The sequence below is a fragment of the Mesoplodon mirus genome (genome assembly GCF_964341445.2).
Source record: "Mesoplodon mirus genome assembly, chromosome: 2".
In the NCBI taxonomy this organism is placed as follows: Eukaryota; Metazoa; Chordata; class Mammalia; order Artiodactyla; family Ziphiidae; genus Mesoplodon; species Mesoplodon mirus.
Window position 1 is genome coordinate 3,727,969 of NC_138977.1, and position 16,230 is coordinate 3,744,198.

At 51.4% G+C, this 16,230-nt stretch overlaps 2 protein-coding genes across 7 annotated transcripts in view; one reads left to right on the forward strand and one right to left on the reverse strand.

Moving 5' to 3' along the window:
* GATB (glutamyl-tRNA amidotransferase subunit B) overlaps window positions 1-6,830 on the forward strand; it is an 81,083-nt gene extending 74,253 nt beyond the window's left edge. The window contains exons 12-16 of one of the 6 annotated variants that reach the window (XR_014294786.1): window positions 470-604; window positions 1,969-3,290; window positions 4,262-4,403; window positions 5,907-6,032; window positions 6,477-6,709. Coding sequence is in view for 3 of the 6 variants with exons in the window: in XM_082629334.1 (XP_082485460.1) it covers window positions 470-604; window positions 1,969-2,097 (264 nt within the window). In the remaining 3 variants the exon portion in view is untranslated. The other 5 variants (XR_014294785.1, XR_014294787.1, XM_082629334.1 and 2 more) reach the window with 5 other exon arrangements.
* A 2,196-nt stretch (window positions 6,831-9,026) lies between these two features.
* Window positions 9,027-16,230, reverse strand: part of FHIP1A (FHF complex subunit HOOK interacting protein 1A) — a 102,667-nt gene continuing 95,463 nt past the window's right edge. Inside the window, exons 10-11 of the mRNA XM_082629324.1 lie at window positions 15,810-15,948; window positions 9,027-10,094 (exon numbers count right to left, since the gene is read on the reverse strand). Of these exons, the coding sequence (XP_082485450.1) occupies window positions 9,835-10,094; window positions 15,810-15,948 (399 nt within the window). The 3' untranslated portion in view covers window positions 9,027-9,834. The remainder of the gene's footprint in view (window positions 10,095-15,809; window positions 15,949-16,230) is intronic.

Genomic DNA, 16,230 nt, shown 5'->3' on the forward strand with positions numbered 1-16,230 from the left:
GCCCTAAGGATTGTGATTTATGTTTTTCGTCATTTTCCATTCTGTATCTTCATTATGGGCCCCTCTCTCGCCCCCTCCCCGAAAAAACTCCCGTTTCCCAGCAGAGGCCAAGTTTCCATGACCCCCTCTAAGTGCAGTGGTTCCCTCTTGCAGCCCGTGTGGCCCCATCCTTCACCAACATGTCACCGCAATTAATTAATTCAGTGGCACTCCCGTCAGCAGGGGCCCTGTGAGTGATCATCTTCTCACACTCCCCGCCCTCCCTGCTGCGCCCTTGGAGTCAGTGAGTGGGGACGACCCGTCTCCGCCAGCGTCTCCACCGGCAGGGTCTCGGGCTCTGTTCTGAGGGCGCAGCTCAGCGCGGGGAGGCCCCGGGTGTGTCTGCATGCAGCTGGGGATCCACTGACTGCTCTTGCACCCCAGCAAGTGGAGCTGGCAGAGAGCTGACCCCGGCCCTCTCCGCCCGCAGGTGTTGGAGGAACTGTGGAGGAGTAAGGGCAAGACGCCAGCACAGATTGTTGCGGAAAAGCAGCTTGAACTGATGCAGGATGCAGAGGCGCTGGAGCAGCTCTGCCGCTCCACGCTGGACGCACATCCTCAAGTGGTACTTAGCCCCTCGGGGGAAGGGGGTCTTCACGCGCAGTGGCAGGTGGGCAGGGGGTCGCCGGCAGAGGCCCAGGGCCGGGGCCACCTGAGGACTCAGCCAGGAGCCCCTCTGATTCTCCCCCTTGCAGCCCAGCGGTGCTTCCTAATAATGGTTGGCCCGGTTTCATCAATAATCCCCCAGTTATTTTTGTCAGTTTTAAGCTAGAATCAAGAGATGAAATGAGGTGACTATTGGAAAAATACAGCCTTTCCTAGAAGGAAAATCCCCCCCTGGAGCTTAATCTCATGGAGGTTCGGTTGAAGGGGGGTGTTAGCAAGTTTCGACCTCCCAGGCCTGCGGCCCTCTCCCAAGGTTGCCGAGCTCTGCTTTGTAAGAGGACGTCTCTATCAGGAAGCAGCAGGCAGCACTGCACAGGGGCAGAGACAGGGAAACACTTCAGTTCCGTGCCTTTGAGAGCCGGGAAGAAAGGCAGAAGGGAAAATTATTTGTAAATTACGGAGAAAATCCTTGACAGGAACATAGCTGGAAATCAAGTCATTCTGTGTTCTGAGCGTAGAACAAAATAGAAGAGCTAAAATAAGGAGCATCCCTCCCTCCCCAAGTCTAATCATATTGTCCAGAGATAACTTTTCAGCGGGGAGAAAAATTGCTCGCATCCCTTTCAGAATGATACCACCTACCCATCAGCTTGCGGGGACACTAACAGCTCTGTAAAGAGCTCTCGAGAAGGAAAGTGAGCCTGTGCAGGGTCTCGGCAATCTCCATCTTCCAGCCTCATCTGGAGTGACTGATAAAGACACACTGAGTTTCAGACTCAGAATGCAGCACCGCGCACAGATACTCGCAGACGCTGTTGCCGATCAGAAGCAGGACGTCAGGCGGGTGGCCCTGACGCGGTGGCTGTGTGACAGGCACTCAGCGCCCCCTGACCCGGCCCTTCCAGCCTGCCAGCCAGGCTCTCCCCCACCCAGATGCTCGGGGAGCGTTGCCATCTCGTGGCTTTGTCTTCTAGCAAACGAGCTTCTTGGCAGGGAGTGGGGGGAGGAGAGCCCGCTGAGCCCCCCGGAGGGTCAGGGGGCTTCATGATCCGGCACCCGGGTCCTGTGCACCAGCTCCTCAGCTGTGACACGTCACAGTCCGCCTCATTCCCTTCTAATCAGGAGGCGGGGTGGCAGACACCTCCTTTGCCAGGAGCCCAGAAACCTCCTCCGAAGGTCACCGCCTCCCCTTTTTCCTTTTCTCATTCTATATCTAATACAGAAAAAAAGAAACTGAATTTAAGTTTCCATAAACGTAAACTTGATTTAAGATTTTTAGGCGAGAGCCTCTATTTTCTCCTCTAAAATAATTTGTCTTTAAAGGTCACGGATGTAAAGAAGGGAAACCCCAGGGCCATAAACAAACTGATTGGGTTGGTCCGAAGAGCGACTCTCGGCCGAGCAGATCCGAAGGTGATAAAGGAGGTGCTGGAGAGGCAGCTGTCGTCGTGACGGGTTCGGGTCCCCCTGCCACGGCCGGGCTGGAGCCTGTGCGCTGACGTCCTAGGCCCCAGCCAGACGCCCCGCCCGACCTGCGCCTTGAGGTGCCACCTCCACGCAGACCAGGCCTGGCGCCGTTGCTTCAGCGACATCACACGCTTCCGGGGGAGGTGCAGCAGTGGTGAGAAACAGCACGTCCTAGTGCACGGTGACGCCGAGCTCAGTGCCACATGCTGCTTCAGATACTGTCACCACCCTAGGAAAACGTTTCATTCCGCAGGTCCCTCAACAAATATTTTTAAGCACATGCTAAGGGCCGGGCGTCGTTCCAGGTGCTGGGGATTAGCGATGATGAAGAGAGGCCGTGATCTGGATGCAGTATTTTGTTTGAGGCGCTCTCATTAGTCTTAGTACCAGGAATTAGCTGTATTCTCCCATCACTGAGTAAAAGTGATGTTGCCCATTCAATGCCCAGGGATCCCAGAAGGCAGAGGTCTGAGAATAAATGGTTTTTTTGGGTTTTTTTTGGTAAAAAAGACAACAGAAGTTTTCAAATAAATTTAATGAATAAAATTTATACTGAAACATCACATAAAAAATTAACTTACACATCAAAGATTGTGCAGTGGACAAACCCCCATCCCCACCCTCAGACCAAAAAGTTTTAAAAGGTGAAAAAAAAGCTGTAACATTAAACTGATTTGTTTTGCCTGGAAAGAATAAGATGGTAAGCTAGTAAATCGAAATCTTGACCTTTAATGGTAACCGTGGTACAGTTGACAGTAGTCCATGGAGGCTGCGTTGCCCTCACCCCTGTTCTCATGGCAATACTACTATTTCTGTGTCGCACTGGGGCACCCCTTTGTTCACTGCACGCCTTTGTCACCTCTGACTCACAACACTAAAGGCCAGTTTTGCAAGTGCTGGTTTTTAAGAGCACATGTCAAATAAACCGTGACATAAAAGAAAATCATTGGAGGCCCTGATTTGACACTGAATTCTCTCTTGTACTAAGAAGAGTACAAACATTTCCGTCATGAACGGTGCTCCAGTGGCAGCTGGGGACCCGGAGAAGAGTCACCAACTTAGCAGCTCGTGGTTCCTGGTTGCAGACGATCGCTCAGGACTTCCCTGAGGACTGCCCCTCTTCCCAGCCAGAAAAGCAGGGACCAGTCATCTGGCTTATTTCAGACAAGCATGAAGAGGTAAGGTTTTTTTAAAAACTAACTTTTTAAAAAATGAGTGACTTAGAAGTGTTAAGAGAATACGGTACGTTACATCACCCAGGAAGCCGCGTGCCCCTCACGCATCCCGTTGCAGTACTGAAAACTCCTGGGCCTGACAGTAAAATATTTTCATCAAACCTCTTTTTGAGAGAGAAAGGCAGAGCCAGTCCCCACCCCCCCAGCCCATGGCTCTTGAGTCTGGAATCTGGCGGGATCATGATTTTGTAAGAAATGATAAGATTCAGTTTTGTTTTACAAACTCCATTCTCACCAAAGGTCTGGCTTCTTGGTCATCAACCCTTACAGAAAGCACCGGACGATCTTTCCAGACCATTTTAAATCAAGGGCTTACTTAAGTGGGGTCTGGGAGGGGCGGAGACGGCCAGATGGAGGCCATTTACCAACAGTATCACGTCATATGTAAACCGTCTTACGGACTGATCATTTCAGGAGAAGAATGCCATTGCTGGGGGTCGGGGGTAGAGGGAGGGCGAAATGGGTAAAGGGGGTCAACTATATGGTGGCAGACAGAAACTCAGCCTTTGATGGTGAATACACTGTAGTGTATGGAGAAGTCAAAATATAATGTTACACACGTGAAACATACAATGTTATAAACCAGTTACCTCAGCACACAAAAAAGCACTTGATCTTTAAAATGCTAACTGTCATCCAGCTCTGACAATTGCTTGTTGTCTTGAACGCCCACTTCTGAAATCCTTAAAATGAGATTGTGTTGTTATAACTGCTCATAGAAAGAAAAAAACATATCAGAGCACAGCTCAGATATCTTACCTGGAACCTGACTAGATATTCAAAATATATGCGTATCTAACACCCTAAGAAATCCACAAAGTATGGCTCTACTTGTAACTGGGCTTAAGTGCAATACAACTTTAAATACATTTTTGCATGAGTGTGAATTTAGTCTGGTTCTGTTTGCTATTCAGGGGGAAATCTCATTGAAATGTATGAGTTGGCGCCACAGGTGAAGCCAGTGCCATCTGTCATTGGAGCCCACACACCTGGAGGCTGGGAGGGCAACGTGCTGGAAGACTGGCTCCCCCGGGTGCCCTGTGGCTTGAGGAGGAGGTTGGTTGGTTGGCTGGTTCTGGGGGGAGGGGAGGGGTGGCAGCCGCAGCACTCGGCATGCTACCTGGCACAGGATCCGTTTTTAGCAAAAGTTCATTAAGTTTATAAAGCAAAATTAATGGACAACCTTTTGTGGAAGTCCCTCTGTATGAGGGGTGGGTGCTGCCATCCACTAGGCTTTTAAACTCTGGGTCTAGGAAGGAGCTACTTGACTCTGTCCAGGCTTACGCATCAAGGTGAACTTCTGTTCCCATCTTTTAAGATGTAGACAACCCAGGGAAAAAAACTTGTCATTATTTATACCAAGTTAAGGATGTTTTTAGCTGAGCTCCCTCCCTCCCTTCTTTTTGGTAATTATGGCTAATCTGGAAGAAGGCTATGAATTGTTTTCAAGTAAACACTCTCCTAGAGCTTTGCGTTGGTTGGTTAGTTCGATATATAGCTTACGGCCAGGACCCACAATCCATATTGTATTTTTCCTGTCTATTGAATTTAGCCACATCATTTCAAGGATTCCACATAGGACTATTTGAAAAAAACCACTAGATCTATATGAAAGGCCATGTTATTTACCCACCACCAAAAGCAGCATGGAAATGGCTGCCATGCCTCTTCAGCAGATTTTAGACAACTTGCATTTGTGGATTATTTGTGAACAGAGCGGACCCCCGATGGTGAGATGGAAAGCGCTGATTGAAATCCTCTCTGTTGTCTCCCTTAGTCAGACGTCTTAGCAAAAATCATTTAAGTAATATTGTCAACACCAAATAATCTTTTAAAATATCTGCAGGGCAAAATGGTACCTCATTATAGGTGGGCCTTTTCTAGACTTGTCCCAGTAAAAAGTCAGCTGCTGTCCTAAGAAGCACAGACTTCTGCAGCCTCAGCTCCATGAAATGCATAATCTGGACTGAGAGCTGCCATAACCCTTGTCAGGTTCGGAAAGCACACAGTAAATCTACGGTTCCCCAAAGATGCCTGAAATACGTATGGAACGCATGCGGGCAGACCCTACTGGCGGCCTTGTTCCTTGTGTGGGTGACAGGAACAAAATTCACAATGATGACAGGACAGGGAGGGGCATTCCCAGCTAAAATCGGCCCCTGTCTTAGGATTCCAAGTGCAGAGGCCAAAGAACTTTGCCCCTGTCCCTCTGGTCCCTACAAAGCCTCAACGAAAATCTTTCACTGAAGCCCTCGTTTATCCAGTTAACGAGCTGCCAGGATGATCTGTCCTCCAAAACAAGTAATGGCCTAATAAACGCCTGAACATAGAGAGGATTTACTGAGGCAGAATTATCCCGAAAACAATTCTTAGTCTTTTGAGAGCTCTTTCGAAAGCGTTAGGTTTATGATGGTCATTCAAAAAGGAAAAAAAAGTCAACTCCATGTTCTTAAAATGTTTCCTCCATGACATGATTTAAGAAATGGAGTATAAACCAGTTTGACAGTGTTCTGTCTTAAGCTGTTATCTGATGGAGAATGAGTGTTGTGTGATTTACAGTCTGATGGCTGAAGCGAGAAGGGGCCGAGAATATCTTCTTAACGACTTAAAGTGTTGTTATGGTCTCAGCTACAGAGGGCTGCTGTTCAGGAAGAGCTAATACCGCAAGGCTGGCTGGGACGCGAGGTGAGCCACAAAGTACCCCGGCCTGGCCAGTGACTCGAAGTACCACATGCAGTAATGGCTGTCCCGCAATAAAGTGTTTCTCATAAAAATGGCCAAGCGTGCCAGCCATTTCAGTCCATACACGGCTGGTAGTTGGCAATTACATTGACCCATCCCTACGTGAGAGCTGGGCGTGCCCTGCAGACATTCACCGTCACACCTGTGACACGTCCCACCCCCGCCGGGGCCGCACTTCCCAAGGAGAGCAGCCCAGGCACACTGACCCACGTTCAGAACAGGCAGCCTACCCACAACCCCAAACCTCTGAACACAGCTGGAAACTCACCCACACTGACCCTGGCAACCAGGCTGATTCCAAGACATCAAAAACGACTTTCAACCCCGAGTACCACGGGCTGCCCAAAATTAACAGGTCACCTGAACAGTCATGTATCCTGTCTCTAGATTCTACTCATAAGAGGATGCTCTCCTGACAACACCCTGGAGCCAGGATGTCTTAATGGACTGAAAATCAACTGCATCAGACCTAAGTAAAAGCCACTTGATGAGGAAAAGATACCCCTGAGGACCCGCGGAAGAAGTGAATGCATCCTCCCTACCCGTGACAGAGGCATCGATTCCAACCCCAGCTCGTCAAAGTATTTTACTAAGTCAAATGGGGACCATTTCACAGTTCCTCTAAATACCGGGGAAGGAAAGGAAGGTACCTACTAATAAAACCACATCTCTGATTGGTTACTCCAGCATTCCCACTTCATGTCTGGGACTCTGTAATTCACTCCATAAAACTGTATTTTAGGCTAAACTCAACCTGGAGTCGCTTTAAAAATTTTAAAACAAACGTTTTTAAACATTTGGGCACTTCCAAAAATCAGTTTTAAGTATCCCAGTGCTCTCCTATATTTTGAAGCACAAAATCCACTCCACCTAGAACTTTACGTCAGACTCTGAGTTATGAATCAAGGTGAAGGATGTGATGCTCCAGAAACCCGTGACTCACCTCCGCTGCCCGGGGCCACCAGGCTCGACACAGCGACGCCAACCTCAGGGGCTGCACCAAAGCCTGTGTCCACTGAGTCCTGGGGGGGGGGGGGCGTCGCAAAGGCATCCACGCACTGGCACATTTTCAAGCATGCCAAGTATTGTTCAAAATCCTTCCCCAAACTCATCGCAAAAGAGATTTCTAAGGGTGTCACCTATTACTTTATGACTAGAACATTCTACTTCATTACGGAGATTTTTCCCATCAAGGAATTCCCATCGCCACCCCCTGCTGTTCAGTATCTTCCTATCTGCCTAGATCAGTGTTCATTCCTCCAAACCCCCCAGCATTTGTTCTTCTCCTATTTTAGCTTCCGGTTTCTGCTGTGTTCCCTCTTGCATGTCCACACCACCCCCAAACCATCCTTAACCTAACCCACCTGGCTGTTCCCCTCAACTGCATGGGTTCACAAGTTCCCTAGAATATATTTCCAGGCCCATTTTCTGACTTCATTTTGAGAAACGCTGGACTCAGTACTCTGGTGGAGGGCTGCAGTGGTTTCAGAAAGCTGAACCAGTGTCCACCTCCAAATAGGTTGGGTTGTCATGTGGGTTTGCTACCAGCACCCAACCGTGGGAGGTAGTTAATTTTCCTGCCTCTCACCCCACACCGGTCATCGCTGTCCTCCTTTAAAGCAAATCTACTTTTTTTTATAAGTACCTACTTAATAAAATACTCTTTCCCAGATGATGCCTTCCACAAAGGAGACTGTGGTTTTCTATAATAGAGCAACATGGACTCAAGGAGAAGAATCGACACCATCACCAGATAACGGAGAGACGTGGAAATCAGACCAGAAAGCTGAAGAATATGGCTCTCAGACGTAGCTTTAGCTTCTTATATACCTGGTGAGTCCAAACTGGAAGATAAATACTTGTGCAAAGCAAAGTTGGAGGATAATACATTACAGCTGAAACTCGTCTTTTGCTCCTCTCTCTCGATCTCTGAGCCACTGACTTTTCCAGTAGAGACACTTACGCAAATACAAGTGGATGTCGGGAAGCCAAGAGCAGGCCAGTCCACTGGGCCTCGTACATTCTGGCTGCTGCACCGCAGCCGGGCAAACCATCTTTCAAGACAGACAAGTTTGAAGTCAGAAATGTACAACGAATCACTATCTTTGGTTCCTTGCCTAGACTTGCAAGCACCGCGAAGCTGGACTCCTGAGAGCCACCCAGCCCCGGCCAGAGCTCCTGAGGCTTCATTCCAGGACTGGCTCACTCGCTTCAAGATCCCTGAAACACAAAAGGCAGCCTCCGCTCTGCAGCGTCTCAGATGTGCTTCTCTCCTCCACGCCCTTCCTGTACTAGGGCCTGATGGATTAAAACCAAGCCAGTGCTCCTGAGGCACCACCACCACCAGCCCTGTGACTGCCCCCGGGGCTCAGCAAGATGCCCACAGAAAGAACAGAGAGACCCGGAGCTTCCAATTTCCTTCCAAACGTGGGCGGGGGGGGAGGGGGGAGGGGGGTCATCCTGCTTACATGCTTCTCACCTGCCCACAGTACAGGAGAGTGGAATCTAATATCCATGAATATCAGTCGTTTATTGTCCTGTTCTTTTTTAGCCCACAATTAATTATTTTGTGTGTTTGCCCCTCTCTCTGTGGTAGGAAGACCATGGCTCTAAGTATAATTACCCTTGGCAGAGCAGGCTGCAGAGCAGAGAGGCACTAATACATCACGGTGGGGCCTCGTAATGAACCCCATTACTCAGAAGGCAGGGTTCCTGTGTGGAGTGAGCCCCAGCAGGCTCCCCGCGACCTGTTTGCCTTTACATCCTGGTTCCGTAAGTGGCTGTACAGTTCCTGTTTCTCTACAAAGTGCAACATATTAGAAAGAGCAAACAGATTTTAAAATAATTACCAAGGTTTGTACAGATTGTATTTAGTTTACTTTTATCCTTTCCCCCACACCATACCCCTCCAGAAAAACCCACTATGAGACAGTTTCACAGATGAACCAGTTTGTGTTTCAGAAAACACTTAAAAAAATAATGATGGTTGTCTTCTTACATAAGCATATACCACACTTTGTTCATCACACCGATCAAAGTCCTAAAAGCCAAAGTAACATTTTGCATAGGCATCGTTCATTTTGTGCAAATCTGACTAAAATAAGGCTATTTTCAGTGTTTAGGTAGTGATGATACACTGAGCAAGGAAAGCTCTCAAGCAACAAAAACGTTTCCCTGCATTTCAGATTCTCTCCAACTACATCTGACTCCCCAGGCAGAGAGCTGAGACCAGTGGATTTGCCTGCACTGTAAGGCAACACGTGCTGGGCGGAATACAAGTCTTGGAAGTAAAATGCAAAGGGACGGATGCTGTGTGCTTGTGTGATGGAGGCAAAAAGGGCTCCATCTTTATTCTCTTTATAAGACGGAAGCCACGACACAGGCCACAGGGGCAGGTGTGCGTTCTTACGTGCTGTTGAAGGTCCTTCTGAGGTGGGCACCTCCAGAGATCACTGCGTCCCGGTGTTCGCTGGGTGTGCTCTAAGCTGCAAGCAGAGTGACTTAGAGGGATGGGAGGATAAGGACCAAGAACTCTGAGGAGGAAAAACTGAGCCAAGACTTAGATTCTAGGGGGTACAAGGTGGGAAGATCCGGCTGGGGAGAGGAGGCGCCCAGAAAAACCCCCTCCCCACATATCAAGTATCGTCAGGAAGTCTCAGAGGTGTCTGTAAGCAGCTTTGCATTTAACGTTCAGTCAAGACACTAAAACCTTAAAAAATAAGAACCTCTATTTGAAAAGAAAAAGCTAACAGTAGCTGTCATCCGAGTCGCCCAGGATCTTGCAGCAGAGAATGGAGTGCTCCTGGGCCAAGGCAGCCAGCTCCTTCAGGAACTCGGGGAAGAGGGCGGCCGCCAGCATGGTGTCCCGCAGGGGCGGGGGCAGGCTGGGGGGTGCCCCGGCCACCTTGGCTCTGTTTGTCAGGAAGGGCTGAAGCACTCGTGGAGGGCCATCCAGAAAACTCCGGCCGCTCCCTGTCCTGGAGGTGTCCTGAACGGGATCTGAAACTAGAAGGAAGACGGCCATGGTGATCCTCCAGAGCCCTTTCCGCCCACCCCTTAAATGAATGTGTGTGTGTTGCGGGGGTGTGGAGTGGAGTGTCCCGTGCGGGTTCAGCTCCCGCTCTGACTGGAGTCTCAAGACGCGACCCCCAGTCCCCCCGCTCACTCTACTCTGAGACATGGATCTGCCCAGATCAGCTCCAGCACTGGGCATGTGACGTGAGAGTTTGATGCCAAATCCTGTAGGAGGACCTTCATGTAGACACTGTGGCAAGAATACAGGTTTATCAAGGACCCTCCCCGCCCGGGGCCTGGTGACGGGGGAGAGGGAAACAGGCACGTCCTGCGGCCGCATCAACCAAGTGAGGACACAGGTCACTGCGATGGTTACTTAGGAGCGTTCAGGGGCTCCACCTGTTCTCCCGGCCTCCCAGGGTCGGGGTGACCGTCCGCCCTTTGCCAGCAGAGCCCTGACCACCCGGCAGAGCTGCAGGAGGCCACCCGAGTTACACACACCACACCCTGCCGTCCGCAGCCTGGGCTCCGGCCTCCTGGGCTCCCTGCTGACCCCCAGCCCCTCTGTCCAGGACTTCCAGCCACCGTGGGCAGCTCGTGGCAGCAAGTGGCTTGGACCTTCCATTCAAGGAAGGTTTCCAGGAGTTTCGATTTCAGTTTCAAAAATGTAGGTCTAAGATGATATGAACCAAACTTCAGCATACCCAAGTGATTTGCATTTTCATATCAAATCAGTTTTACCAATTAAAATGGTTCACCCTTCCCAACTATTTAATTCCTGAAGATCTCCAGCCTTCACACTGACAGGACTTATGTATGCCGCCTTCCGCCCCCGACTCACACAGACTCATTACTCCTTATAAATCATTAGATTCAAGCTCTTCATTATTTTGGCTGCTTTTTAGAATTCAGTCCCATTTTTCAACACTCTTCTCAGAGTGTCGCTTAACTGTGGTACTAAAAATTCTTGACATTTATAGTACTTTCCACATCTCACTACTATCGTCTTTAGTGTTAAAAAAAAAAAAAAAACTTCCGCTTTACTGCTTTAAATATCCTTTTCGATTAAAGCTAATCACAGTTCATGCCATAAAGAACTGGAGAAGTTGTTGAGAATCTGCTGCTAACCTTTCACCAGAAACTCACACTATGTCTTGACAACAGAGTGAGGACGGAAGTGTTGACCTCCCTGAGGACACTGCCACCCTTGGGGACCACGCCTGAGTACCTCCATCCCGGCCCTCCAGCACTGCGGCACCCGGCTCTCCAAAGGGCCCGGCGAGGCTCACCGAGAAAGCTGGGCTGATGCCTCGGGGGGTGGGACGCTCCGGGCACCAGCCCCAGAGCCACACTGCTCGTGCTGGTTCCCCCAGCTGGCGTTCCCTTGCCCGTGTCTGCACACCTAAACCTCACCAGGCTTAGACTCTGCCACTTACCAGCTGAGCGACATCAGGCAAGTTGCTTTACCTCTCTGTACTTTAAGGTCCTCATCTGTCAAAATCTCACGGCTGTAAGGATTCAGTGAGTCGGTAGGTATAATGTACACAAGGACCTCTTGGTAAGTGTCAGCCATCACACCACCGTCAATGCAGCCGTCACTGACTTTACAGACCACTCCCGTTTCCTGCCCTGGAAGTGATCCCCTGCTCTAGGCTCCCACTCATTTTATGTACCAACTGGGGCTTGCAGTGCCCTTCAGACTTGCGTTGCTGTTTATGTGCTTTCTCCTCTACCAGACTTTCAGGTTTCTGAGAGCTGAGCCCCTAGACGATGTGTCCTTCATGGCCCTAACACGCTTCCTCATCCACAGAAGAAGCTAATAAACATTTGCTGAATGAACGAGGGAAGGGACCGACCAACGTCAGGTCCTCCCTATACCTGATCTTCCTGGAGCTGGTTCATTTCCTCATCTCCGTCTTCCTCTTTCAAATTCACTCCTCTTTTCCCCCAAAAGGGCTTTTGCGGATCACTTATCCAGCTCGATCCATGAATTTAAAAAGCGTCATCGCTTCGGCTCATTTACCCAGCTTGAATCTTAAGAATCAACGCTGTCTTCCCTAATGAAGGCAGGCGGGCGCCCAGGGAAGGAGACGGATGGCCAGCAGGGAAGTCCTGGCGGTGGTTTCTGTCCCATCAGCGTAGGACTGGCCCTTCCGTGAGTCAGACTCAACTCAAAAACAAGGAGACCCGAGTTATGGTCCCTACCTGGCAACTAGCTAATCATATAACGTCTCAGTTTCCTTTTCCACAAGATGAGGATAATACCTACCTGGCCCCCTTCTAGAACTAGAGATCAGTGAAAGGACTCTGAATACAGGTAATACTAGAAAATACCACCTCTGTGGTTTAAGGGGAAAATGAAAAGACTAGCAAGTAGCTGAGCCTCAGAGACCAATAGTCTCAAGAGTGACAATGTGACAGGGGCACAGGAAGTCCACCCGGACTTCTGTTGGAAGCGTTAGGCTCGTTTCACCAGGGCCTGTGTGATGGAGCAGCTCGGGTTGTGGGCGCCCCTCGTAAAAGGGCCCAGGGCACGGCTGCAGCGCCCGGAGCAGAGGCAGGGAGGAGGGAAGTTTACGGAAACATCAGAACCGGGAGTGGTTTCCTGAAATGCTACCCTGGGTCTGAAAAGCCACAACAAAGGGTTTTCAAGATACTACTGGGAAGACTTGAGAAGTTAGGAGAGAAATCCGTTACCCCTCACCTCCCTGTCAGCGGCATCAGACAAGGCGCACAGCGCACGGACCTGGACACCCCAGTATGTGGCCTCTAACAGGATTCTAATCACTCATTGCTCTGTGTCCCGGTAAGAATAGGGCTCCCAGATTCATCTCATTTATAGACAATCACATCACACATGACGCTTCAGCTTTGTACAAGGGGACGGAGACCTTCGTCATTCTGTGAGTTGAGAGATTTTTGAAGTTGAGGGGAGGGTGTCACTTTGCTAACCTGAACGAAGTTAGGAGGTTAATCTGAAAAGTTCCATCAAACGGAAGTCTTCTATCCCGAGAGTAGCTTCCTACAAGTCAATGTCCCCTGAGGGTCACAGACCTTGGAAATCATCCCCCACAGCTGCCTAATTGACAACCTTACGCAGTGGGAACAAGACCCCCCCTGGGCACGTATCTGGCAGCCGCCACCATCAGTCTGAGGCCAGGACAGGGCACAAGGCATGCTCACCTGGATCATGTAGGTCAAGGAGGCTGGTCAGGGTGTGTAGGCACCCGGGCTTAGTGATCCTGGCTGACCACCCGGGCCTCTAACTTCAGCTTCCTTCTATGAAAATGAAGCTAACAGTACCTTTCTTGCCCATTGCACAGTGCTGTTTGAAAAGTAAAACTGTCTGGGAAAGCACTTTACAAACTGCAAGATACAAGTGAAGACCAAGCCCAGAGTGCAGTGTGGGGAGACTCAAGTCCCCTTCTGTCTGGAAGCCTGCAAGAACTGCCATAATCCCTTGCAGCTCTTCCCATCAAGGGGGGGGGGGGTCTGCTCCACTCCTGCACCTGGGCTGACCAGTGGCCTGGCCAACAGAATACAGCAGAATCGACCCGGTGGAGTCCCGAGCTGGTGCCTCAAGGGACTGCGTGTGCTCCTGCTCTCACTCTTGCAACCCTACAGCCGTGAAGCTGACAAGCCAGGGCTAACCTGTTGGATGACGAGAAACACGGACCCCCATCACCACGGCCAGCAGCCACCCCTGTGAGCCGGGCCACCTCAGATGCCCAGCCGCCCGCTGATGGCAGCCCCCGAGCAAGTCTTACCAGCATCAGCCATGCCCACCCAGGCCAGCAGGTCACCCGGGCAACCACACAGACTCACGAGCACACGTGATGGCTTTGTCTTGAGTCCCTGAGCTTTTTGTGGTGGTCTGTTATGCGCAAAAGCTAGCTGAGGCACCGTCTCTCGCAGGGTGAGTCACACAACGTGTCCCCTGTGCTCAAGCCAACAGGCCGACTGTCCACGGGGCTAGGAGAGGCCACGTGGGGCCCGCAGGCCACCTTCCCACAGGCGTGGGCACTCCTCCCTTCCAGAGATGGCCCACTTGCTCTCATCCAGGGCCAAGGCTAGAAGCTGGCCCTCATTTCACCAGTGGCACAGGGCCCCCCTTTCTTTCAAAGTGTGCCTTGCGGTGTCCTAATGCCCCTCACACCCCGAGTCCTACAGCCAGAAAGGACTCGAGAGATGGAAGACAAACCCTTCACTTAAGAGTCGAGGAGGGGCTTCCCTGGTGGCGCAGTGGTTAAGAATCCGCCTGCCAATGCAGGGGACACGGGTTCGAGCCCTGGTCCGGGAAGATCCCACATGCCGCGGAGCAACTAAGCCTGTGCACCACAACTACTGAGCTCGCGTACCACAGCTACCGAAGCCCGCGCACCTAGAGCCCGTGCTCTGCGACAAGAGAAGCTGCCGAATGAGAAGCCCTCGCACCACAACGAAGGGTGGCCCCCGCTCGATGCAACTAGAGAAAGTCTGCGCACAGCAGTGAAGACCCAATGCAGCCAAAAATAAATAAATTAAAAAAAAAAAAAAAAAAAAAAGTCGGGGAGCATGAGGCCCAGTGAGGCCAAGTGACCGAGATCAAACAGCTACACAGAGGCAAGGTCATGCCTTCACAGGGCTGGGGTTTGTTCAGCTTCCCTCAAAGGTTTGACACTGCCCTGAGTTACACTTCTGCCTCTCACTCCAAATCGTGTTTCCGATCACATGCTTTAGCCCCGGACCAAGAGCCCTGCTCTCTTCACTGTTCACCTGCCACAAAGAAGCCTGGCTTGTCCAGGGCAGATGAGCGAAAGCCAGCGCAATGTGGGCCGTTCCCTGGTCTGCCCTCTCACCAAGGCTGAAGCCACAGCTCAGGAGACAACTGCCATCAAACCTGCGCCAGCAGAGCCCACCCGAGGCCAGGCAGCCCCGTCCCCAGGCCTGGCCACCGGCAGGGTCCTCAGGCTCCGGTTGGCGGCCACCCCACGCCCCACGCCCACTTGGCCAGGCCTCCTGAGCCGACGGGAGGCGCCCTCAGGACGGCTAAGGGGTGCATAAACTTTACTGCTCTTGCTCCAAGGGAATGGTTTTTACCTTCCAGAGCCTAAAGCACATTCATTTGGGGCCCGAGAGTATCTGAAAACATAATAAAGAGAACGGATGCCCTCCTCAGGGTAGGACCGGCCAAAAAACGGCTCAGGGTGTGCACATAACGCTTCCTTCTGGCCCACACGTGCTAAGTTATTTATTCTAGCGGCAGTCCCCACATCACTCCTGCCCTGCAGTACTCTCGGTCAGGAAAGCAAATGCCCCACTAGACCCTCCAAACTGGGACCGGGCCGGGTGCGGGCAGGGTAGGCTTTCCTTTGGGTTTAAGGACGCTCAGGGGAGGCTCCTCCCTGCTGCTTAAAAATGGAAATCTAGGGCTTCCCTGGTGGCGCAGTGGTTGAGAGTCCGCCTGCCGATGCAGGGGACACAGGTTCGTGCTCTGGTCTGGGAAGATCCCACATGCCGCGGGGCGGCTGGGCCCGTGAGCCATGGCCGCTGAGCCTGCGCGTCCGGAGCCTGTGCTCCGCAACGGGAGAGGCCACAACAGTGAGAGGCCCGCGTACCACAAAAAAAAAAAAAGGAAATCTATTTAGATGCTTTTAGGGTCCAGGAGCTCAGGCAGCACCTGTGACTCCAAGTCGGGAAGCTGGGGGAAAGGGAGGAGCGGCTGACCTTTGGTGGGTGCCTCAGGGCTCGGGCCGGACAGGTCCACGCGGAAGAGCAGGTACTGCTGTGCTTGGATGAGGAGGCCCGGGAAGTCTCTCTCCCCCGAGGCGAACTGCTCAATCTTGTTCTTCACAGACGCGAGGACCTGTCGAAAGCGGCCCCAATGACGCTACCGCTGCAGCACAGAGTTCCACCCTGCATTATCAGGACACCTGCCAGGCAGAGGCCCCGCCGCAGGAACGACAGGCTTTTAACTGCCTGGGTGTTCTGGGGAGGCCCCCTCGAAACGTCAAACCAAGCGAAGCTTCTAAAGCTTCGCAGTTTGTCTAGACACATCAACACAGCCAGCATAACAGGTAACAGTAGGGGCAGGAGAGCAAATGAATGAGAACGGGGCGCGGCGGGGCGGGGCGCGGAGGGGCGGGGC